Source organism: Thamnophis sirtalis, unplaced genomic scaffold (assembly GCF_051295495.1).
Source record: "Thamnophis sirtalis isolate CommonGarterSnake01/CBP01778 unplaced genomic scaffold, rThaSir2_p1.2 scaffold_5, whole genome shotgun sequence".
Classification (NCBI taxonomy): Eukaryota; Metazoa; Chordata; class Lepidosauria; order Squamata; family Natricidae; genus Thamnophis; species Thamnophis sirtalis.
Window position 1 is genome coordinate 70,880,044 of NW_028261385.1, and position 27,186 is coordinate 70,907,229.

The 27,186-nt window shown below is 39.3% G+C and overlaps 1 protein-coding gene across 1 annotated transcript in view; it reads left to right on the plus strand.

Annotated features, from left to right (window-relative positions):
* The window catches only part of KLF9 (KLF transcription factor 9), a 33,131-nt gene extending 11,477 nt beyond the window's left edge, over positions 1-21,654 (plus strand). Inside the window, exon 2 of the mRNA XM_087715996.1 lies at positions 16,851-21,654. Within this exon, the coding sequence (XP_087572122.1) occupies positions 16,851-17,080 (230 nt within the window). The 3' untranslated portion in view covers positions 17,081-21,654. The remainder of the gene's footprint in view (positions 1-16,850) is intronic.
* Positions 21,655-27,186: the final 5,532 nt, after the last annotated feature.

Here is a 27,186-nt window from a genome sequence, read left to right on the forward strand (position 1 = left end):
ATGCAAAACTATGCCCCCTATCAGATTTAAGTTAGAGAAATCTAGATGGCAGCCATGAAAAATAATATTTTATATCTAGCAGCTGTTTGGATTTTTGCAAACCAAATCTAGTAGCCAATGTGAAATTGTAAATCCCTGGATTTATCTTGATTTAGGATTTCTTGATATGAATATATGTTTTGTTTCAAGTGCAAGAATAAGCAAGGATATATTTTCATTCTTCAGGCCAGTCATTATCTGAAATCCCACCCATTGTTGTTGCCCTAAACTCCTCTAGTACTATATTTTTCTGTCAATTAAGTGGGGATGAGAGGAACTGGGCCAGGCCATTTTTAGAATTTTTTCTGTACCTACAGAATCTCTTCTCTTACAGAAACCCAATTGTTAAGATTCGGAAATTGATTAAGATTAAAATTTCCCTGGAGAGCATGAAGAACGAGAAAAGATTTTGAATCATGGTTTTGAATGCAGAGAAATGCTAAAGTACAAAACACGTTCTCTGTAAAAAGACTAATCAAAGCACTCCGGCACAAAAGGAACACCCTCTCCATTGTGCAGTTCTGTTTTTAAAAATACATGGAGGTGTGGAACTGGAGTACTGCAAAAATGGGATGACCTAGTAACTTTATACAGGGGTGGGCTGCAACCAGTTTAACAACCGGTTCAGTGATCATGGTGAGTGGGCGGGGCCAACTGCTCACCAGAACTATCGGTTCATCCAAACCGGTTAGAATCGACAGCAGCCCACCACCGACTTTAGATAAACACACATACACACAACAATACAAATGCATAAACCAATATAAAAGCTAACATAAACTAATGTAAAGTAAGAAAAAAGAGAAAGAAAAAAGGGAAAGAAATAAAAGAGAAGTGCAAGAGAGAGAGAAAAGATTAAGAAAAAAGATAGTGTTTTTTATTATTTTTATAGCAGTTACCGTATATATACTCTTATAAGTTTAGCATTTTTTCTATAGTTATAACATAGCTCTCCTTCTATAATCTATTCTGTTTAATCATCAAACCATAAATCATAAAGTTCATTGTTTTTTGTTTAATGGGGTTTCCAGTCAGCAATAAATGTAGATATTGTCTTTTCTCTGATCAAAAAAAGTCAATTTAGCGATCTCAGCAAGTTCCATCATTTTCAACAATCATTCTTCCATTGTGTGCGGTGCCGAATCTTTCCATCTCTGCCCATAAAATAATCTCACTGCAGTTATCATATGCAAAAACAAAGTCCATGACTTTTTTCCAACTGTTCATCTACCAGTCCCAAAGGAAAAGTCTATGATTGCAATGTATTTTTAAAGTTAAGATCCTGTGAATCTTAACGTATAGACACATATTTCCCCTTTTTTTCCCATCACTATACTACAACCAAAATTTTATCCCACTTTATGATACAATCTTTCACATGTTCTTCTCTTTCAAATTTCAAGAACTATTTATACATTTTAGCAATTATATAGTCATCATTTCTATACAATTCTATTTGATACTCAGTCTTAGAAAGTTCAAATCCATGAGTTATTTTATCTAGTTAAAATATTTATAATAATTATTAATAAGAGAATCATTGAAAGTTATATTTCTCTGCCACTAGGTTTTCCCTTAATTTTATTTTACATTTCCCTTGACAAAATTCCAATATCTCATAGTAACTAAGCCATTGGTGTTTGCTTATTATTTCTCCTCTGTGACATGCTTCTTGCCCTGAGAGCCTCTGAGGTATTTTCAGGAACAACATGGGTTTGTATCAATTCCATATTCTCAATATTTAGTGTCTAACATAATGGTTTTTTTAAATCTATACTGACCTTGACTTGTTATATCACAAATATCTATGCCACTGAAATCTCAGGTCATGTCTTTCTAACTTCCCAAAAGCTTCTGTTTTTCTATAGCATCCCAACCAAACAGCAAATTGCAAAATACAATTTCAAATCAGGCAAATGCAGCCTGCCTGCCTGCCTGCCTGCCTGCCTGCCTGCCTGCCTGCCTGCCTTCCTTCCTTCCTTCCTTCCTTCCTCCCTCCCTCCCTTCCTTCCATCTATCCATCCATCCATCCATCCATCCATCCATCCATCTTGACTTTATTATTTTTTAATAAATATCTCATAGTGATGTATATACATAATAATCCTTCTTCCTCCTAGATTCCCACAATAACAACCTGTGAAGGAAGGTTGAGCTAAGAGCACATCTTGTAACACTTTATATATTTAACAATGGAAATTAAACATAAAAACTTAACAGATTTTTCCCCTGCTGCACAAATTTTGATGTATTCTGAAACTGTTTAAATTACATGTCAAAACAGGTATTATCTAAAATAAAATCATCAGTCTAGGTGAAACATTCATTATTATCCCAGAAGTTGTTCCCAATGGCAATTTTATCCCATCTTAACATATATTTTAACTTCATTCTGTATCTTAACATAATTATTTTAAAATAACATGCATTTCATATTTGTCATAATGATATCCAAATAATCTGTTTATTAACATTAAAATCTCCCAATGCATAAAATGTTTCAATTTGCCCATTATTATTTCTATTCCCTTTAAAAGAATTTCCAAAACCAATATCAGTTCATTTGCAAAAGCTCTTAAATTAAAAGTTTATTTTAAAATTTTTACTTCCACAAGAGGAGACAGAGGTCATCCCTATTCATTGTTATCACAGCATTTTGTTAAATCTCCTTTAACAATTATTTTTGTTTTCTCTGAAGTGTAGATTGGTCTTATCTTCATTTTATGAAGTTCTCTCCAAAATTCATAACTTCCCAAACAAGAAAGCCCCGTTCAGATTGTCAAAGGCCTTTTCTGGTTCTTAAAAGATCAGTGGCATGTGTTTCTTATTATGTTGTTCCAAGTATTCCAAAATGTCTAATACATTTCTGACATTGTCCTTTCAACTTTTTTTAATGGTAAAACCCATAATGTTCCTCATGAATATATTCTTGCAAAAATAGTTTTGGTCTATCAGTCAGGATTGTTGTGAACAACTTGTACAGTAGTTATTGTTCAATAGTCCATAATGTCTTGTTAAAGTCATATCTTGTCCTTCTTTGGATGTTAATGTTCTTTTCAACCATCCTTCCTCCCCGTAGGGTAAAGTTAATCATGTTTTGTAAAGGTTGTAAAAGTTCATCCTTAAAATATTTATAATAAGAACCTGATAATTCATCTAGTCCAGGAATCTTTCCTAGTTTAATCTTTTTATAGCTTCAGAAACTTCCCTTATTATTAGAGGTCCATTCGTAATCTGTCTTTATTCTAGAGTCCTCAGTAAATTTTGTTTCTTTAGATATTCATCTATTTTCTCTAGGAAAATTTCACTTCCTTTATAAAATTGCAATAATATTGATGAAATGATTTTTATATAATCTCATTGTCCACTAATATAATATTTCCCCCTTGTAATTTCAATACCATTTTCTTTTCATTTTTCTTTTCATAATTTATGCTAGTTGCTTCCCTGGTATATTTGCAAACTCATTTTCTTTTGTTTTGCATAATTCATTTTTATTTCCATTTCTGGTATTGTTAACATAGATAATTGCCATTATAAAAACTTAATTTGTTGAAAAATACTTGTTTTCTCCAGAGAATTCTTTAATTTTCTTTTCTTGTGATTTCATCTAAAATAGGTTGTGATTTCTCTTGACTGTTCTTTTAAGATCACTGCTATGACCTCTAATAAAATCTCTACTCACACCCAATCCATTCATAAATCAATGCCCTTAATTGAATTATTTTTAATAATTATTTTGGTTTCGTTTTACAATAATTCATTATTGCTTCTTTATTTAGCAACTTTCCTTTAGTCTTCATCTAAAAAAATTAGATTCTCTTTTGTAGATCAAGCTCACAGGATTATGAACTAAAAAAAGTCTTTGGTAACATCTTTATTTTGGAAATTTCTGTGGCCAAATCCCTTTGAAATCCAAATCATGTTTATTTTTGGAAAATACCTATGTTTTTAAGAAATGTGAGTAAACTTTTTTGAATTGCCATTTTTCTGTCTTCATATATGAACCAGCCCTAAACTGTCCATCAAATTTAGAAACATATGTAATTTGTTAAATAATCTCCCTCCCCCAAGAGGTTCTGTCCATTTGTGGGGAGATCATTCCATTACAATCCCTCATCCACGACCAATTTTCATAGGGAAAAAATATAAAACTCTCCATATATTTCCTACAAAATAATTTGAGGCATCAATTCCCAGTATCAAAATCTAGCCCCCCTCTAAATTAAGTTCCATTAATAAATCTACCATTAGTCAATTTGAAATCTGGTTTTAGTTGGAGATTTATATGCAAAACAATTCTTTTGCAAAAATAAATTCATCCAAATTTTTATGAATTAAATATTTTATGTATTTTACCATGTATACAAATTATATCTTTTGATGGTTTTCAAATAATGATTTAACCTTTTTGCCAAAAACTATAAATCCTTGAAACTCCTTCCTTTTTTTACTCCTTTGTAATCTGAAAAGAATTATAAATCACTGAAGGTAGCTTTGACCCAGTGACTCTCTCTCAGCCCAACCCACCTGGGCCTGTTGTTGTGGAGAAAATAAAAAGAGGAAGGAGTATTAGCTATGTTCACTCCCTTGAGTTATTTAAAAAAAAATAGTGAAAGTGAGATTAAAAATAAAGTGGAGTCTTATCCTGACATGTAGACAATCTGTATTTAGCTATAAATTAATTACATCTAAAAGTGATTAAGAAATGAGGCCACTAAACTTTGTGTCTATAATAGACTATGGATTTCATTGAATTCCCTCAACTCCCAGTCACTCAGCTCAAGATCCAGCTCCAAAACCCTCAGTTCTTGCATTCTATTCATGAGGAGCAACTCTTCAGAAAACAAACACATATTCTCACTATCTCTCCTTTGTCTGGAAAGGCTTGTATTGCCTGATCTCTGTCAAGAGAGCCAGTTTGGTCTAGAAATTAAGGCCTCCTTGCTGGAAAGTGGGAGACCATGATTGAAAGCCAACTGGGTTGACTTTGGACCAGTTACAACAACTCGTCTCACAGGGTTGTTGTTGTGCAGAAAACAGGAGGAAGAAGGTGTGTTGGATATGTTCGCCACCTTGAGTTATTTGTAAAACAATAAGGGTGGGATTTAAATAAATACATAAATAAAATCTGTTTAGCAATCTCTGCAATTTACTGTCCCCCTTCTTTGGAGATGTCTAGTTCACATGCACCTCACTGGAAGCTCTTGGGAATATCCTGTAACTTTTTAGAAGTCTGCCAGCCTGCCTAACATAATTCCTCAGTCAAGGCACAAATGACCAGAGTCAAATTCAGTGTTGAGATTCAGCCTGTTCGCACCTTTTGGGAGAACTGGTTGTTAACTTTTTAAGCAGTTCGGAGAACGATTGTTGGAAGAAATCTCATTTTGGTTTTTTCCACTTTAACAGGGCTAATCCTGTAAGGAAGGCAGGAAGGGAACATTCTGGTGTTGTTTCTAGCCTAATCTTTATTGTCCTGTTTACAGAAACTGCCTCTCCGGTTAACCCTTATTACATTGTAACAGCTAAGGTGAAGCGCCCATGGACGTGAATGACATTGAGTTGGCCACACCCACATAGTCACGTGACCACCAAGACACATCTACCCAGCTCATCATTAGGACAGAGTACCGGTTATTAAATTATTTGAATCCCACCACTGGTCGAATAATCCTATTTCAGATACATTATGCAAATACCTATCTCTCTGGAGAAGAATCTAATTCTAGGAAAGGGGGAAGGAAAGAGAAGAAGAGGACAACAGCACCAAGTGGCAATGGGTGCATTGTTGGAAGATCTGAAAGATCAAGTTAGGAATAGATTATCATGGAAAAAAATCTGTGACTAATTGGGCGGGGGAATGATCACATATAATAAACCATTTCTTACCTTGCATTGGGATTTAAATACTACAGATGAAACTAATACATTTGTAAAAAGATTGTTGTGTCATGGGACAGTAAAGACTTAAAATCTCCTTTCTAGCGTGGTCTTGCTCTGAAGCCCACAAACTAAGCTTGTGTAACAAAATGGCTGTTGCATAGGACGTTCCTGCTTTTGTTCACAGCTATGTTTTATTCTGCCTCTCCACTTTGCTTTTAGAGGCCTCCAGGATACGTGTCCCAAATCTGTGAGGATCATTGCCAAGAGGATAGATTCAAGGCCAAACAGCAAGCACAAGATAGACAGGTTTAAAACAGCAATGGCTCTCTTTGGTCAATGATTTTCCCCAGTTCTCTGGAGTAATGGAGAAATGACTACTAATGGTGGCAATCAGCTATCACATTTTGATTAAAACATGTGCTTATCTTGATCCTGAGAAATAAATGTATTTTGGGCTTGAATGTATTTTTCTCCTATTCAGAATCATAATCCTCTCTCTATATTTTTAAAAAAATTTCCTCTGCCTTTTCTAGAGCTGTTGGTCAGAATGTTCTATCAAGTGGTTGGTTTTTGTTTTTATTACACTTTTCCCTTCTTTCCTCATTAGCTTTATTTTCTCTTAGTAGAAGATGAACTACCAATGCAGCTGGAACTCTATCCATCAGGCTAATTGGGACATCAAGTGAATTTGGGTTGATACATTTTATGGAATTCCTAGTCATATCAAAAATGTTCCTAAAACTGTAATCCCCTTATCTGAATCTTGGACGTCCACAGAGGATTGTGGGTGAGCATGGTTTCTGTATTACATTTTTACACCCATGGGGTTGGAGACATCTATTGCTGACATCTATCTCTGAGGGGTCCTTGGTATTCTTTGGGACTGGTGGTTTTCCTGCAGGCATTTCATTACCAAACTGGGTAACATCATCAGTGCACTGATCAATGTTACCTAGTTTGGGCAATGAACTGTGTCTGCAAGAAGTTCAGAGAGCACCAAGGACCCCCCATTTCAACCCTGTGCTACAAATATTCTCCTTTATCAATACATCTATTTCTCTTTGCATATCTGGGATAACAGTGATATTAGCATTGCTATCAGTCATAATCAAAGTAGAACCTGGATTTTAGTGGATGTATATTTGAGAAATTCAGAAGGAGGACATTTTTTAAAATCATCGGAATATGTTACAAATAACATTTTGATATTATCTTAGGTTCATGAACTTCTCTCGATCAGCTTAATTTTTAACATTTCCTTGAAGGTACAGTTAGATGGTTTTTTTCAATAATGGTAATGGTTACCAAGCTTGCCAAGTTAGGATTATGCTCAGGATTGGGGTTAGGGCTAGGAGTAGGATGTTAGTTTTCCCTCTATTTTTACATTCCCTCTAAATGTATATCAATATGAATTAATTAATTCATTATTCTATCTCAATGGTGCCCAAACTTGGCAACTTTAAGACTTGTGGACTTCAACTCCCAGAATTCTCCAGCCAGCAGAGCTCTGCTGGGAGTTGAAGTCCACAAGTCTTAAAGTTGCCAAGTTTGGGAACCACTGTTCTATCCCTTTCTCCCATCTCGTTCTGGAAAAGCAGAACCTTCTATTGTTTCACTGAAATAATAATCCAACAGAAATCTCCCACAAATCTCCAAAAGTCACTACCAATCACTAACTGTCTTCCCATTTTATAAATTAATGATACTTAGTTTGAGATGAAACATCATCATGCTGGTTGCTTGAAGCAGCTAATAAAAACATAGTCTGCAGATGGATGAAGTGCTGCAGAAATGTTGATAACAGAATCAATGTAATTGATTGGTGACACATGAAACCTCAAGGAAGGACCTGCTTTAGGACCTGGAGTTACAGCTTCATTCTTGCTTTGGAACAGGTCAGTGATGGCTAATCTTTTTGTCACGTGCTGGAAGTGGGCGTCCGCGACAGCGTGCGTGCATGCCCACACCCATAATGCAATGCATATGCAACACCACCGCCCCCAGATATGTGCACGTTCCCCTGCTATCCGCGCATGCGCATGAGACCCCATTGCCCCGTTTTGGGCCTAGTAGACCTCCCTGCAGCCTCTGGGAGCAAAAACAGGCCGCGGGGTATGTGTGTCGTGTCGCACTGCATCACGCCCTGTTTTGGCCTCGTAGGCTTCCCTGCAGCCTCCTGGGACCAAAAATGGACCCCAGGGGGCGCTGCAACCCCCCCATTGCGCACGCACGCATGTCCCCCTTGCCCCCCCCATGTATACGCTGCATCTCCCGCATGTGCCCGGCATAGACCCAAAAATCAGCTTGTCGGCAGGAGGCACATGTGCATGCACGGTGGAGCTGAGCTCAGGTGATGGCTCACGTGCCCGCAGAGAGGGCTCTGCATGCCACCTGTGGCACGTGTGCCATAGGTTCGCCAACACGGGAATTGGTGGTGCAAGACTTGGCTGAGCTTTTTCATGTTTTATCCAAGTTGCACTAGCAGGATTCCATTATCTCCTTCATTGTCACAAAGAATGCTGTGGATTCAATTCCCGTCTTTTTGTTTCCCCCCTTTTTTTAGTTTAGCTTCCCATGTCCAGAAGAAACACGATTGTTTTTCATCTCATTATGTTATTGTGGTTAGATCTGAGAGGAGAGAGGGCTCAACCACTTGACATTTTATGAGACATTTGTCTGTTTTGAAAGACTTCATTATTATGCTATTGAGGATGCACACCCCTTTGAGAGAAAGTCCTCAGGTTTTGGAGCTGATCACTCTGATTCACTTCCTTGAACTTACAGATAATCATTTTGCATCTTTATCTCTCCTACTTCTCCTATTAGCTCATATGGCAAAGTGACTATGTGGCTAAGTTTATTTATGAATGAATGGTACCATATTCTTTCCTATGTTCCATACGCAGGCTTAATAAAACAACTTCTATTTTTCTTCCCCCAGTGAGTTTAAATGAGAACATTATTGGTATACTAGTGAGTCATTCTCAAGGCTGAATTAGTATCTGTATCTCCATTTTACTACTTCATTCAAGAGTAAAAGCATCAATATCTTGACGTAGTTGGCAACATTCTCCAATCAAAGATTATATTCAAGCTTGATGACTGGTGCAATACCTGGATTTCTAATAATCCACTTTTGCATTATGGTTTTTTTTTTAAAGGAAAATGAAGATTCTAGCCCAGAGATTTTTAGTAGAAGTAATCATATAGATCCATATAGGTTATCCTCAGCTACAGGGATTCCGAGCTGCAAATGAAGCTGCCTGTAACTCCCCTGAGTTTATCAAAAGCTGAAGCCGTATGCAGGATTCCCTTTAAATAGATTTGCCTTTCCATTATTGGTGGCCCACACTTACTGATTGTGCAGTAGTTAAGACCAGCAAGTTTCATTGCTAAGTGACATAGTTGTAATGTGAGATGTGATGTGAACGTGTTGAGTTGCAATGTCTGCTCTGGTTATTTAAGCAAATCACCAGTTTATTATGTGTGATGTCACATGACCAAGACTTGCAACTTCCTGCCAGCTTCTCCACTGACTTTGCTTGTCAGAAGCCAGCTGTGAAGGTTGCAAAAGATGGTCATTTGATCATGGGAAGCTGCAACCATCATAAAATGCACCCTGGTTGCCAAATGCTCAAATTGTGATGATGTGACTATGGGGATGCTGTAATGGCTCTACCTTTAAGGACCAGTCATAAATCTCCTTTTCCAGGGTCATTGTAACTTCAAATGTTTGCTGTGAATGAATGGCTGATAACTGAGGACCACCTGTAATTACATTAGAACACCTATATATGCTGGGGTTCAGTCTTGCAGTTATAGCTGGGGAATTCTGGCAAAGCACAAACAGCTGTAGGCAGTGCTGCACTTTCCTTATAATCAACAACTCTGCAAACTCTTTTACGAAAGTCTTACATATGTCTGAACATTAGTTTCAGAGCACAAATACATTCACACCAATGGTGGGATTTAATTTTTTTTTACTACCAGTTCTGTGGGCATGGCTTTGTTGCATGGTGTGGCTTTTTGGGTGTGGCAGGGGAAGGATACTGCAAAATTCCCATTCCTTCCCCACTCCTGGGGGAAGATTACTGCAAAATCTCCATTCCCTTCCCACCCCACTAACCTGCTTTCCAGCTCTGTTCTCCTGTTCAGGGCAACAAAAGAAGATCAACTGGGAAGCAGTGGGGGTGGGGCCAGCCTATTTGCTAGTTCTGCGAACTACTCAAAATTTCCACTACCGATTCTCCAGAACCTGTCAGAACTGCCTGAAAACCACGTCTGATTCACATAATTTGATTTGTGTTGGTCTTGTATGCCTTGCTACAAAAAAATTCCAACACCCTATCTGGGAACACGATCGGACAGTCCAGCATCCGTGTCTTCTTTGTGTACATTCTGTTTGTTTCTCTCTTTAGGACTTCCACTGAAATGTTGTGCTCACCACTTCAGGGAAAGTAAGTGTGTATGAATATCTTGGAGGTTAGGTCATCTTTATAGATCCCTAATATAGATATTAGTTTTTCCTGTGCACTGCTTGGAGAGTCCAAGCAATAGGTTAAATTAGTCTGGTTGCCCTAGGACTGAGACTTTTCTTGAGGGAGTGCAATGGTTCAGTAGTTAAAGATGCTGAGCTTGTCAGCTGGAAAGGTGACAGTCTGGGTTCGAGATCCGTGCAACGGGGTGAGCTCCTGCTCCTTTTCCCGTGCGCTGCTTGGAGAGTCCAAGCAAGGGTTAAATTCTGTTCTTCTGCCCAATGGACTGGATTGAAATCTTGACCACGCCTACTAGTCTCCCAGTATTTTCAGTTTCAATTCAGTCCATTGCCCATTAGGACGTCCTTTTAGTCTCTCCTAAGACTTTTCTTCTTTTTTCTTACCTGTATCCTTTATATGGAGATGGCGGTACCTACGGATCAGGCAGCTGCGGATCCTACAGATCACAGTAAGGGCCTGTTCGATGAGAAGGTTCCCGCTCAGGAAATCGTGCCTTCTCCCAAACTCTTTAAAGATGTAGTCCAATGCCAGTGGTCCAACCAGGGACCCTGGCCACCCCAGGTGGTAATGACAAATGCCTTTACTCAGTGGATCCTTCAATGGAAGCTCTCTTCCGTTGATCCTCCAGTTCAGGCTCTCACTTCCTCTTCAGTGCTCCCTCTGGACCTTCTTAAGGGGGAAGGACAAAAGAGCTGAACGGGCTTGTCACAAAACCCATCAAGCCACATTAAAGCAGCCACCTCTGCCTCATTCTTCAATAGGGTCACTATTGCCTGGCTTTGCCAGTTATTTACTAGACTCCTGGCAGGGGATGGCAGACTGCGGCATGACGTAAACAAAACTGTAGCCATGGTGGAATATCTGCAGATGCCACCCTTAATGTGGCAAAGTTTGCTTCACACGCCATGGCCTCTAATGTCACCTCTCATAGGCTCTAATGGCTACGCCACTGGAACACGGATATCACTGGGCAAGCAACATGAGATCTACGCATCACCATGCAGACATTGCAGAGTCACGGTTTTACCATCAACCTCGAAAAGATCCACCTGACTCCAGTCACCAGGATTCAACACCTGGGAAGTGTGATAGACACTTCATCTTGCCAGGTCTTTCTGTCACCGGACCACGTTGAAAGTCTCCGAGAACTGGTCCAAAAGGTTCGCCTCTCCACCAGTACTCGCATTGTCACGCTGTCATAGTTGCTGGGGAAGATAATCTCGTGTCTCTCGATCATTCCTTGGGTGAGATTCCATACGAGAGATCTGCAATGGTTTCGCCTGCCAATGCAGAAGGCGAAGACCAGCAATTCACCGGTCAGGGTACCTCTACCCACCAAAGTCATTCATTCTCTCTGATGGTGGCTTTCACCAGCTCTTCTGAAAGGGCCTTACTTCAAGGAACCGTCCAGGCTGACCGTCACAACCAATGCCAGCCTCTTTGGCTGGGGAGCTCACTTGCTCATCCTAGTGGCTCAAGGTCAGTGGTCAGCTTGTGATCTCTCCCACAACATCAATTGGTTGGAGCTGAGGGTGGTCAGGCTAGTGCTTTGCAAGTCCCAGCACTGCATCCAACATCACCATGTCCTGACTGACAATGTGGCAACAAAGGCGCACATAAATCACCAAGGGGGTACCAGGTCCTGGTCCTTCATGACGGAGGTGGAGGCGATTGGTCGGTGGGCGGAACGTCACCTATTATTCATTCGGGCAGAGCACATCTCCGGAGTGAACAATGTCCAGGTGGACTGGCTGAGTCACACCAAACTAGACAACTCGGAGTGGCACCTCCATCCGGGCCTGTTTCACCAATTGTTTCAGAGATTCAGTCATCCCCTGGTCGACCTGTTCACCACTCCAGAGAATGCTCAGCTCCCCCAATTCTTCACCAGATTCCAATGTCCTCGGGCGGAGGGGGTTGATGCCCTTCAATCCCCCTGGACTCTGGGGCTGCTTTATGCCTTCCCTCCATTGGCGCTCATTCCCAGACTGATCAGGAAGATTCTGGAGGAGCGGGCAGAGGTTCTTGTAGTGACTCCATACTGGCCCAGACGGACTTTGTTTGCCGATCTAATGTTCCTGTCCATCGCACATCCCTGGAGGATCCCTCAGGAGTCAGTCTCTCTCAGCCAGGGAGTGGTTATGCATCCGGAACCCCAGTGGCTCAAGCTAACTGTATGGCACTTGAGAGGGACCTCCTGAGGAGAGCCAACTATTCTATCAAGGTGATCAACACCATCCAAGCCTCCAGACGATCCTCCACCTTGCGGATCTACCACCTGGACCACCTTTGCTAGCTGGTGCACAACACGCCATCTTCAGCCAACAGCCGCTTCCCCGCCTCAAATCCTAGATTTTCTACAGGAGGGCCTTGATAGGGGTCTAGCTGCTAACACCTTACGATGCCAAGTAGCAGCCTTGTCCACGATGCTCTCCTATGGCAACCATCAGCCACTCAGCAGGCACCTGGAAATACGCAGCTTCCTATGTGGCGCCTCCAACCTGAGTCCCCAGGTTGTCCATCGTTATCCGACCTGGGATTGTGCCACTGTGCTCAGGGCGCTCACTGGCCCTGCCTTTGAGCCATTGCATCATGTGTCCTTTCACCTGTCTCTTAAAACTGCTTTCCTTGTTGCAATTACCTCAGCCCGCAGGATTTCAGGAATTGCAGCTCTATCGGTCCAGGATGATTTATGTACCATCCACCCAGACAGAGTTGTCCTCTTTCTCGATCCATCATTTGTACCAAAAGTTAATTCATATTTTCACCGTGCCCAGGAGGCAGTCCTCCCAGTCTTTTGCCCACGTCCAAGTCACCCAAGGGAGTGTCGCTGGCACTCTCTCGATGTTCGAAGGACAGTCAAGAAGTACATCAGATGCACAGCTCCCCTTCGTCGGTTGGAGGCCTTGTTTGGCGCCTTTCAACTGACCTTGTTGGGTTGAAAAGTCACCTCGTCCACCATTAGGAGATGGATCAAGGCATGCATCTCCCTGGCCTACAAACAGCAGGGCAGGCCCTCCCCCCCTTGAGTGATGGCACATTCCACACGCAGCGCAGCCACAATGGCGGTCTGGACCACTAAGGTGTCAGTCAAGGAAATCTGCAAAGCGGCGACCTGGGTGTCCCCATCATTATTTGTTAGACACTACAAACTGGACAAATTTGCAGATGCGGCCTTTGGCAGGAGAATGCTGCAGGTCGTTGCTTCTGAGACGCATTAGGGTTGGGTTGTTACTCTTTGTGGTTCCTGCCCTTGGATATTTTTTTGCTTGGGTATGTCCCTTGCTTGGTCTCTCCAAGCAGCGCACGGGAAAATGACCATTGGCTTAGCTGAAGGGTCCTTTTCTGTACGCTGCTGGAGAGTCCAATCCCACCCTGAGGTTATCTCCTTTCCATCTAAGTTGTTCTTACTTTCGTCTGTGGACGTTGTTTGGAAGGATGGAACATTGTCGTTGACTTGACATTGACTTATCTTTCGGGACCATGCCTTCGTTGAAAAACTGAAAATACCGGGAGACCAGTAGGCGTGGTCAAGATTTCAATCCAGTCCATTGGGCAGAAGGGCAGAATTTAACCCTTGCCTGGACTCTCCCGCAGCACACGGAAAAGGACTCTTCAGGTAAGCCAATGGTCATTCCCCAGCTCAACACACCTAGCAGTTTGAAAGCATGCAAATGCAAATAGATTAATAGGCACCACTTCGGTGGTAGGGTAACAGTGATCTGTGCACCTTTGGTGTACAGCCATGTTGCCCCTATGACCATGGCAAATGTCTTCGGATAATGCTGGCTCCCTTGATCAATAAAACAGATGACAATTGAGCCTTTGGGCTGGACACAACTGGGCAGGGAAACTTTTAGTATTTTCTGACACATTGAGGGTGATTGGAGGGGTCTGCTTTCATAATCAAATCAGCTATGCAAGAAGAGAGACTAAGTTATTTTTTCTTCTATTTTGGACTTTAGGTCCTTTTAAGAAAAAAAAATGTTCTTCACAGTTACACTTTATTAAGTTTGTCAAGCAAGGGATTTTTCGCATTCATGTGCATACAAAAATAACCACATCATACAAGCTGCTTTTGCCCATGGAAAAGAAGAGGGGAAGTACATTGGCATGCACTTGTAAAGATGATTCATAGAAAACTAAGCTCTCCTTGTTTGCTTTCCTGGATTCCTACCCACTTGCAAATGTTCGAATGAAATACTCTGAAAGCTCTGCAATAAATAATGTTCTGACTAACATTCCATTCCTCTTCAAACAACGAATACCATTCATCTTGGCAGGGATTCGGGAAAATATATGTATATATTTCGATGGGCCCTGAAATAATAAAAAAAAACAGTAGGATGTGGAAGGATATGCATGGTGGATTTTGCCATTAGCAACCGCATCTGTGGTTTCAGATAACTATCACAACACCCCATGCAAACAGTGTCACAATGGGAGCATTACTGTCAGTCACCTATAGGATGTCTACTAATAGATTTACTTGTGAAAGCAACACTTATCACGTATAGTTTTGAACAGCAGATCCACTGATGAATGAGGCTTCTTTAGCACAGGGGTGTATGCATAGAGTTACATGTAATGCCTTACATCAGCCACATACCAATGCACAGCTCTTCACATTTAATTTTTATTGTCAGCTTTCCTTTAGGGGAATGTCAATGGTCCACACCTCTGTGTTAAACAGGCCTGTACTTTGGCTTCAGCAGCATTTCCTGAAACCATTTGTAAGGTTATAGCACGCTGCCAACTGAATCATTTGGCTGGTCTTTGAACAAGATTTCTCAGTTTGCAAGCTGATCTTATTTTAATAGAACACAGTTTGTTAGTGAACTATTTCTTACACAGGAGGTATGGAAGACATAGTTGTTTGGTAGTGCTTGAAATCTTATGCAAAACCAGATAACCCTTTTCTTTAGTGGACATTCCAGCAATACTTCAAGTCAGGAAGACCTCATCACTGGAAAGTCCAAATATGCTGTTTAGTCATACTTCTTCCAAAGAACTGTTCCCATGTTTTCTGTTGCTGTCAGCCTGCCTTCAAAATAACTTAATGGTATGCATTGCCTTTAGAATCTAGTAAATAGTAAAAGGAAAACTTAGGAAGGGAAAGTTGTTTTACAGAAAACTATTTCAAAACAATCCTTTGTTTCTCATATCTACTGTACTGCTCAAAATTAGTGTATTGTGAAAACTCTGTAGCTCATTATGATAATCAGGATTTCATCTCCTTGGATAATAAAATAATGAAATACCATAAACTGTATGGTTTAAAATAGTTCATGATAACATGCTTTTTTTCCTTTACCAACTTAATGCTGCTGCATTTTTCCTCTTTTTTCTTTTTCTTTTTTTGTCTGGTTGGTCTCTTTCCCCCCCCTCCCTCCCTCCCTCTCCCTCTCTCTCTCTCTCTCTCTCTTTGGGGTGTGTGTGTGTGGTCTGGTTAAAAGATGTCACCTGTATTCAAAGGGTTAGCTTTTGGTACTACTTAATAACAGAAATATATGTGCCATCCCACCATTGTTAAACCTAAGCTTACAAAAGATTATGTTCTGTATCTGCTAAAAGTTAGGGTCTAAATAAGGATGGGAAAGGCAGTTACTCAGTGGTGTAATTCATTCTTTTAATATTGATACATAAGAATCTTTGATCAATTGATTGGACAACTGTTCTGCATGCTGTGCTTGGGATGTAGGATTAGAATTGGAATACAGGATATGTTGGATTCAGGTGTCAACTGAGTTTTTATTGGTAGTATTGTGACCCAAAGTGCTTTTTCAGGAGGCAACTTGACTTTCTTGTTTTTGTCTTTTGAAGACGTTTCACTTCTCATCCAAGAAGCTCCTGACAGGATAGTGGAGAATGGAAGCATTTATATTTATAATATTTATTTCTGACTTATATGAAACAAAATTCTTTAATGAAATTTAATAACAAGTAATAGGAAGAATTGTTAAAATAAAAAGGAAGGTCTTAATCCAAAAGTCAAAAAATAAAGTAACAAAAAACAGAAGAAGAAAAATTAATCCGTTCACTTTAAGAGGAGAAACAAAAAAAACGTTATGAGCACTTCAATCCACAAAGTATAGTTACAAAGAAAAAAAAACATTTGCATCCTTTTAGAGAGCCATTAAAGCACTTGGAGGTTTTTCAGATGAATTGGATGAGAAGTGAAATGTCTTCAAAAGAAAAAAGAAGAAAGTCCAGTTGCCTCCTGAAAAAGCACCTTTGGGACAACCATGGCCTGGATGATTCAGAATCTCTACAGACTTGTGATTATTTAGCCTTGTGTAGACCCTGAACAGTAATTTGTGGGACACTTTCTTCTTTCTTTCACCGTTCCTGTGACATTCCTCCTGGGCTGAACTCTTTCGGTATGTTTTGAATCAACCACATCTCACTCCTCTCCCTTTTTTCTCTCTCCAGGCGAACGACCTTTTCCTTGTACATGGCCAGAGTGCCTTAAAAAGTTCTCTCGCTCTGATGAGCTAACAAGGCACTACCGAACCCACACCGGGGAGAAGCAGTTTCGATGCCCACTTTGTGAGAAGCGGTTCATGCGGAGCGATCATCTGACCAAGCATGCCCGTCGCCATACTGAGTTCCATCCTAGCATGATCAAGCGATCTAAAAAGACCAGCTCTGCCTCCTTTTGAAGGAAAGACTACAACCAGGGGTGAGGGTGGGGAGATGGCCGTCAGTGAAAAAAATCAGAATGGATCAGCACAAATATGTCCACCACTGTACAGTAAAATCCCCCCCCCCAACTTGCATTTTTAAAGCACATGTAGCTGGAAATTTAAAGATTAACATTTTTGTTCTGTCCACCCTGCTGTGCTACCAACCACAGTCTTAAATCAGTAGCTGTTGGGTGGGCGTGGGGAGTGGGGGGGGGGTGTCTGTATGGGGAACAGCAGAAATAATGCAACTTTTTATAGTTTAAAGAATCAACACTGGTGTGTGGGTGCATGTGTGTGAACACAGACACACACACACACATCTGTATATAATTATATGTGACTGGGTGATTTGACCTGTGACACCACAGTAGTGATTCCAAGCTCTTTGTGATTGCTGTGTCATGGAGATGTTTTGTTGACTAATGTAATGCTGCTTGTATTTTAAAACAAAACAAAAAAACACAAAAAACAAAACAAAAATCCAGTTTAGTGAAACCACTTTCCAACTCACTTAAGTATTTTTCAAGTAAAGCAAAACAAAAACATCGTAGCACATGATAGATGGAATTTCACGTTTCTCTCTCTGTGGTCCACCCTGTTCAAGACTGTTAAGAAAAAAAAAATCATCGTTCACAGTACCAGATTGGTGGAAGGAAACTGTACTTTTCACCAAGTTATCCTTTTTGAGCTGCTCTTTTTTCCCCCAGTGGAAACATGCACAGAAACCAATTATGAAACCAAAAGGAAAACAAGAAATCAGCTGGCATCACAAATAAGAGGCTATTCTTTGCCATGTAGAAAAGAAACAATGCAACCTAAATCATGCAAAGAAATGTGGCAGAAGTATGAGACTATTTTTTTCTCCTTTAGCTGTTCCTAGACTTTCATCTGAAAAGCAACCATATACTGTACTGTACTATATGAATACCACTACCAGTGCTTTATTCTGCTGGGTTTTGTTGGAATGAATGCGTAACAGCAGCAACCATCTTGATAAGCTACCACTTTTATAAAAGTTTATTTTTTTCTCTTACGACTCTTTTTCTCAATGGTGCATTTTCTTCACCTCTCACCAGAATTCTGTCTCAGCTAATGGAACTATGTGCATTTGGAGTCGGTAGAGAACCTTTTTTTCTTGTTTTATTTTCTCCGACAGAACATTCTCTATGTGGACGAAGGCAACTAACACTGGTTTTTTTAAACTACTTTTTAACAGTCTTCTTTTTCATAAATTGCAGCTGTTGTACAGAGTCTGGGGAATAACAACCAAACTAATTGCAAGTCGGAATTCAGACTCGGATGCAGGAGGCGTGTCGAAATACCTTTCACGACATAGCCTCACCACTACATACCTTGCAATCTCAATCCTCCGTATCAGGCTTGATACAGTTAATGATAATGGCAATATTTCATCTGTTTCAAATGCTACGGTTTGCTCTACGGAACAGAGGCACCATCCACACTGGAGAAAAGCTCTTGCATCTAGCCTAGCTGTGTCACCTTTGTTAATGTCGAAAGCATGAACCTGACGCAGGTTGTAATCCATGGACGTTCCCTTCCCCATCTCTCGTGGTGATGGAGAATCATGTTTACAGACTTCCCTCCTGCCCCCTCTGTCCTTGACTCTTCTTTCTCATGATGGAAGGAGTGGTGCAACTGTCCTACGTAGGGCTAACTTTGTGGGTGAGGAAATCACACGGTAGCCAGAGGGATTACACCTGGATCGGTTTGCCCAACTTTGTAAAGAATCTGTACATACAACCTTGTAAAGTATACCTGCTATGACAGTATGTTGTTCTTGTTTCATCCGATAGAAAGCTAGCTTCCTAGAAAAATAAAATAAAACATCTCAGAGAGTAGAGTATTCTACAATTGTCTGTGGCTTCCAGCACTAGAACTCAGTATGCATCAAGCATTTTTACCTGTGTGGCTCATTATAAAACCTGTCTATGCGAAAAGAACAGCTTTTAAATAAAGGTGTTGGGGCAATGAACAACTTAATGGCATTTCAGAAGCAAAAAGGAATGAGTATTCTTCAGTGAAGACATGTCAGGAAACCAAGCACACTTTCTACCTCCGTTTCAACTTCTTGAAACGTTTGTTTTATGATAAACCAAAATTAATTTCTGGTGTCCAAAATAAATTGTAGGGATATTTGTTCTTCCTTATAAAAATAGGTAGCCTGGCTCTTTCTATTGCTCTAGTGTTAAAAAAAAAGCATTCTGCTTTTATCAGTACTGTTAATGCTGCCTTGTATAATAAGGGTGAGGACTATGTGGTTGGTCAGCAGCTCGCAATGTGGTACTATTCCAATCGTCCTCCCTTTCTATATGAAACCAATCCTCCAGAGCCTAAGCTCTAGTCTGAGTCCTAGTAAACAGTTTGCCAGATCTTTACTGTTGCTTTGGGGTAGGACAAGTGCAGTTTTAGCAAAAGAGAGCCCGAAAGCTGAATGCTGTTATTCCACCTTTTGTACAAAGCAAGCCACAGGCACTTAAATGGCACCTTCCTTATCAGGTCATAAAGGCAGATGAGAATAATTAGGTTTGGTGAAATGGTGATTAGGACACTTGCCTGTCTCCTGACAGCTGTGGACTTGATCTCATATGACACATGGCCACCTCCAGTCCACATGATGGTTCTAAGTTGGTCCCTTGGGCTGGAAAGTCCTTGACGGCCAAATGGTGCTATTCATGTTGCTCCCTTGTGGACTTCAGGTCAGGGTATAGAAATGATGGCTGTGCCTTCATCACACCAGCCAAACCATTTGCAGAATAGTTTGCCATGACCTAATTTGGCAGCATATATTATTTGAACAACAAATCATAGGAACTGCTCCTCTCATTCCTAAAAGGATTCTTATGGATAAATCCAACCATAGGATGTATAAAACAATGACTAGGTTGATTTTCTTAACGGCTCTTCCAGCTATAGAAAAAAAAGTGACTCAATAGATTTGGGATTCACCTTTGTGATATTCTGGTCATTGCAATGAGGTGTGCATGATCCTGGTGTGTTATTTCTAGTATTGGAGTGGCCATCGGTTTGCAGTAAGTAGGTTGATTGACATGTAGGTAAACCCATTATATGCTACTGTGGATGTCTCCACTAATGTGCATTGAGTGATGATAAACCTTCTGGCTTGGTAACCAATAAACATGTCAGATCACCCATTTTCTGCAAACAGCCACAAGTTTCTCCAGCTATGGTGCAGGGGAAGTAACTGCCATGATAACGTTTAATTGGTGTTGTCATGCATACCAAGTTAGGCTACCGATTGACACTGGCCTGCTTTCTATATTAGTTTTAAACAATGTGTGCAGAACCAGGTCTTAAAAGGCTGGTATGGCATTCGACAGCAAATAGGGTTGAGAATCCTGGGCATGATTAGTCTGCTGCATAAGTCATATAAACGCCTGATTTGCAGTTGTTGGGGCAAAAGGAAAAATAAGGTGTTTAATTCTTACCCATTCAGTTTTCTTCTTCCCAAACAGATCTTTTCCTCAGGCTGAATCAGTTGGTAATTTGAAGGGCAACTGAGCGGGATTAAGCATGTATAGTATGGATCCTTGTCCCAGCAAACTCTTTTCACTTTGCCACAGAAGCAAGGATTTCTTCAATCCTGTTTGCTGACAACTGCACCCAGCTGCACTATAATTGTTAAAATGTTTTTATGTGGGAAATGTAACTCCCATGGCTGTGCCCCAGAAGATAAATGAACAGCTCAAGGATCCAGGAGTTTTATGAGGTTACTCTCAGAAGCAGGGACTGTTTCTTTGGATTTTAATCTCAGCATGCTTACTTGAAAGCCATGTTCCTTCAAATGAATGAAACTTGCTTTCAAGTAAATCTGGTAAGCAACGGGATGTAAAATATGCTTTTTATGAGTCTTCCAAAAGTAACATCAGAAACTACCCAAAGTTTATTAACCACTAACAAAATAAAATCAGTTAGATTTGGTGTAAGAGTCAGCAGTGACTTTCACTTGACAGCGCAGTGAAATAGGTTACAATCTTTTAGCAAATCGGAATTTGAGAAGAGGCTACAGCAGGTGTTGACAAGAAGGAAAAATCAAGTTCTTGGTGAACTTCTTTGCCAGGCCACTCTGGAAATTCTCAAAAGAGTGCTGACGTGAATGCAGCTCCTCTCCTCCATTTAGAAAGACCTTCCTAGAGAAGCCATGGCTTTAAACTATAGCTATACAACATCTTTTGTGAACAATTTTGATGACTTCTATACAGGTCTCTCCTGTTTGTTGATGGACTTAGCCCAGTATGCACCAGACATACTTTTCAAATGCTGTTTTATTGCAGGTTAACAAATCTGTAACACTGTAAAATATCAATCTTTACAACTTTAATCCATTTTATTTTTGTACAGTATTCGTATCCTTTCTAAGTTATTTTGCTGTCCTGTTTTGTAAATCATATGAAATTGTAAAAAAAAAAAAAAAGAAAAGAAAAAGAAAAAAGTAGGAATAGGTGTTTTTGTACATATGTATATAAAAATGTCCAAATACTTAAAAAAATAAAATGAAACAAAATGGAAAAGTTGCTTGGGATGATTTGTATCAGAGTCTGATTGCTCAAAATTGGATAGTAAAGTAAACAATGAGGAAATATCTATTAACAATGGAGTTAAATCGCTCTGCCCATTTTGATTCTTCCAGATCAGCAAGACAACTCCTTAATCTTCCAGTCACTTAAAGCCTTTGGAGTTGAAATTCAATATATATAGAGGCCATTATGTTGGGCAAAGCTGATTTAGATAGATAAAAGTAAAACAAGCAATTAAAATGGCAGAACTGCAAGATGAATAACTTTTTTAAAAGGTTAAAAAAATGGTGAAGCAGGAAACAATCAGAGCAGCTTATAGTTAAAACATGTCAATGTTTTCAGAAGACATGTTTAATGTCAGAACACACACACACACACACCAAGGTTCAGGAAAATATTGACTGTCTAAATCAGAGATGTTCAACCTTGAGAACTTTTAAGATCAGTAGATTTTAACTCTGAAGGTGAAATCCACACTTCTGCTCTAGGTATTTGGAGTACAATTTCACCATCCCTGACAATTGGCCTCACAGAAGAATTTATGGGTTTGGTTATCAACATCTGGAAGTCACCAGATTCTTCATCCTTGCCCTTAGTTCCTAGCACTTGCTAACAAGCTTTTGATAAATCTGTTGCAGAATCTGGGAAGTGCCAGAATAAAAGTTCTTTTTGCAATTTCCCCATCTTGACTACAGAGGTGTAGGAAGAGCCCTTTAAGTAGCTCTCAACTCAAAAAATTCCAGGGCTCTCTGAATGATATTGGGTTTTCAAGATCAGTATTTTGAATTACAGTAAGAAAAAAATGGTGCCTGGAAGGCAGCAGCCTTCTTCTCATTCTGATAGGATAAAGGTTTTGGTAGTTGCACGCAAGAACCCAAGGAACAGTTCTTATTTTGAAGACTTTGCATAAGCTTTCAAGATTTTCCCACATGCTACACATATCTTATCAGAGAGCTTCAGTTGGTCAAAGTATTTTATTGATGCAGCAGGATGTTACCAAAGTCAAGGTAGATGCAAGGGTAATCCTTGACAACAATCCTTCCACCCCAACTCAGCAACTTAACCCTCGAGGTAGACCAACTAGTCCAGAAGTAACCCTCACTTCCAAGTTGTATTTGTAAAATTTATCAAGCATTTGGATTGCAAACTGTGAAACAGGGTTTGTTCCTTCCCATCTTCTCTGATGTGCTGGCTGTTCTGTCTGACACACAGAAAAAGGAGTGTGTGCCAAGATGAGTCATTTATTTTTTAATCTTAGTTTCGGAGTTCTTATTTTTCAGGGGTTCTCATGCAAGTTTGCAACAACAGGATGCTGCTTTGAATTTCAACACTAGATTTAAGAACTGTCCTCTCCCAATCGTAACCTCATCATTAGGAAAAGGTGCAGACTTTGTCTTCTATGTCATCTTCTTGTGCTATTTTATTTCTTACCCATTGCTCACTTTGAGTTCCCTATGGGTACAGAGGCATGTATACATTGAAGAAAGAATCAAATTAAGCAATAATTCTTTATTTCACGAATGTAAATAGCTATTGTGACATACTCTGCTTTGTTACTTTTGATCATGTTTTACAAAGGCTCCAAATCTAGTACCTTCCAGAAGTATTAGCCCAACACTACTTTCCTAGCCAGCAATCAGCATGACCTTTGAGGAATAGGAGAAATAGCCATGATGGATAGTTGGGGTGATCCTGTGTTGTTATTAGGCTGGAACTTTTTTGTCCATTTTTGGCATTTATTTTGGGTTTATATTAAGGGAAATAAGTGCATTTCATTTCAGGCTAACAGCACCCATTCTCTCTGTATTTATGCTAAAAAATCAAATTTGGTCCTACATAGATTCAGATTATTTAGTGAAATCTAATGTACCCAATAAAGTTCTTTTTTCCAAGAGTGTTTTCCAAGAACCTTTTAGAAATGCAGATGGAAAAACCTTCTATCTGGACCTTGAGAATTCTTTACATGGTTTTGAAAAATGAACAAAGATAAATTGCTAATTCCCAGATGAAATATTTAACTCAAACCTTAATATTCTGTAGCATCTAATTTATTCTAGTATTTGGTATCTTTAACTCCTTGCAGAAAAAATCTGATTAGTCTTGATTATAGTTTAGAGAGGTAAAGAATGCTGGGAACAACCCATAAGATAACAACTTATCAACAGTGCTTTCAACTTCAGTAAGTGTTTTCCTAACCAGAACAAACACGACTGGGCTTGAAGGAAAATATGGATATTAAACCAATACTTTTAAAATCTATTATTACATTACTTTATATAATCTATTTTCAGTGCGAGCAACACCAAACATTAATTCTGCTTAATATTTTAAATTTTGCTTTAATGCCTTCATATTTTTGTAAGGTATATTTTACACAATAGCATCACACTTTTTTATCAGTCTTTCCCAACATAATTCAGATTGTCCATTCAAATGTTATGTTTTTTTTATTTGTTCCTGAGCCTTCTTCCATTACTCGCACAACAGATTGCAAGTCAGAGAATAAGTCCATGAAGATTGCCATATAAACTTAACATTAAAAATAATCCTAGCCATAAATAAAGAAGCAAGAATTTTAACACTTGAGCATCAAGAAAGGCAACAAGACAATATGCAGAAGTCAGCATCCTTCTGAGCCTTACAGAAACCCTGTGGTTATTTACTCAGAAATAAGCTCTACTGCATTAAATGAATCTATTCACATGTAACTCTAAAATATTGATTTAAAAAAAAAAGAGATTGTCTATGGCCGCCCAACCTGAACACTGCAGCTTCAGACCATATACAAAGAATGATTCCAAGTGCCTACGCCTAAAATTTAGCTTATTTAAGTCATATATATGTTCCTCGTATAATATGAAATGTAAGCTTGTGTGTGTTAATACTGTAACAAGAAATCCTTGATTTTGGGGGGCATAAGTGCATCCAGCTGGAATAACTTTGTTTATAATGGCAAAAAACAGGGATTCAAAAGTTTGCCGAGTAAAACACAGACAATGATTGTACAAGAGGATGTCACTTCAGGGCAATCTTTCCTAATTTCAGCTCCTCCAAATTTTAGATCTGTTAGCTGAGAATTACTGTGGTATATGAAGTCGGGAATGACTGTAAACACTACATACTGTAGATTAGGGGTGTCAGACTCGCATCATCACATGATGTATCACATCTTTTCCTTCGCTAAACCAGGTGTAGGCGTGACCAGCGTGTGACACATCCGGTCCATGGGCCACGAGTTTGACAGCCCTGCTGCAGACCATCACAGGAAATCATAAGCTTGGATCATGCAATTTTTGGTACTGTCTGGATGGTGCTGATGTCCAATTCCCTGCAATTCCAACCAACATGCTCAATGGTAAAGGAATATGGGAAATATACTTCAATTGCACCTGAATGGCAAAATGTTGCCCATTGCAAAGGCTAATTAGGTTATTTTACAGACTATTGTTGAACCCCTGTACCTGCAATCCTATTTGTAACTCTCTCCATCCAAATAGCCTAGAACCCCATTCCTTCTCTGAAGTTGTAAAAAAGTAAATAAGTCAATATTTATACCTATTTCAAGCAGAAAGATAAGCGTCTTTCCAGGAGTTCAAAGTGTTGATGGAATCCAGCTTCTATCTTATCTGCAATTTAGCAACTGATATTACTATTTCCACAAGACCAGTGTTTCCTTCCTTTTTTTTTCTTTCATGGCTCAGATTTCCAGAAGTGGCCACCATTGATATAATTGGTCTGCACTCCCCACAGCCAACACACTTGCTATAGATAAGTGCAGTCCCAAATAGTTTTCAGATGGAAAAAAGACCTTCCTTTCATTCTGAAAGTTGAGGGCATTTATCTGCCCCCCCCTCCTACACACGAACTTTAAAACCTTCCAAGTCCACAAGGCAAAACAGATCTCCCACAGATGTTATTAGAGTGGCCTCTGGTGGTAAACTAGAGTCAGTTCAATATTAAAGAAAAACTATACATGTTGAAGTCACAGCAATTTGAGTAAGGGAACTGAAATGAACCTAATTCAATTTTTTTCCCTGCACCTTCAAAAACTACTGTAAGCATTCTTAATTTTTGTAATATAATTTAAAATGAAGATGTTCCTTGTTGTTACCGGTATTAAACAGCTGGTTCAGCAGTCCTCATCAGACTCTTACAGTTACACTATCTTCAGCAACTTGGCTGGAATTTCCTTCTCATTGTTAACTCCTCCCAATGGACAGTTACTGAGCTGCATGATGAAAGAATACTGTAGCTAATACATGTTGCAAGGGCACACACAATGCTATACACAAAGAGGCACTATGTCTCTGTCTACAAATGGGAGTAATAAGTGCTCTAGAGTTCCAGGAAAAGGAAGTGATGTAAGCAAACAGAAAAGTCCTCAGCATCAGGTGACAGTGGAGAAAAATATGAAGTCTATATCTGTCTGGTCCCAAAGGCTAAAGATAAACTTTTGGGTTTTTATACAATGAAAATCAACTGATTAGAAAGGTCTATACTTGCTATTTAACTCTTTGGGAGAGAAGGGACAATTTTCTCCTTTAGTTTCCTATGAAGAGCTAGTTATCTTAGGTTTTTTTGGTCAGTTTCATAAAATAATAGTTTTAAACAAGGAACATTATCAGCCCCTTTGCTCCTAGCCTCCCAGTATGAAATTATTGCACTAATCATAGAGATATAATTAAAAGGGCTTCCTTTTACTATTCACTTTTTTAAAAATAGGAGATGGCCAATTTTTTAAATAGGTGAACCTAAACGCTGTACATTGATACAGGAAAAATAATAATTAAAATAATAAAAACAAATCTGAAGAGCAGCTCGAGTCCAGTTAAGAAATGTTTTGGTCTAGTTGCACACTTCATGGCTTAAAATGTAACCTTATTTGGAAATGTAATCATATATACTACGGGGAACTAGAACCAGCTCATGACAGCTGATTGTTAATTTTCTAGTATTTTACAAGGTGGTTGAAGAGTGGAGCTAAGCCAATGCATTTAGCATGTTGATCAATCTGCAGAAATGGAGCAAGCAAACCCAGTTCTTAAACATTTGCCAGCAATTGTGTGTGTGTGTGTGTGTGCGTGTGTTTGTGTAAAAATAAATAAAAAGTAAAGAGGTCACTTGAAAAGTAACTAACTAAACCCAATAAAGTATTCAGTCTTGAATACCCATACCTCTGCACTTATTCCATTCTAGCATTAAACATTCAAATTACAATATACTTATGTACTCAGAATTAAATAATCAGTGTCTCATGGGATTTAGTCTCTCATACTTTTAAAATGCAGTTTAAACAATTATTTCTCCCATTCCTCTATGATATTATCTATTGGAGACGGATCTTGCTCCTTAGATTCACTAATACAAATTTCATGTCTCTTGTTGATGAATATGCTTTGGATATGCTAATCAAAAATGATTTGAAGACTGAGATATTTAGTGGATATTTTTGATTATTAGAAATATCTTAAAGACTGAGTCAATTTCTATTGCCATATTAACAGGAGTTAAAGAACTGAAAATAAA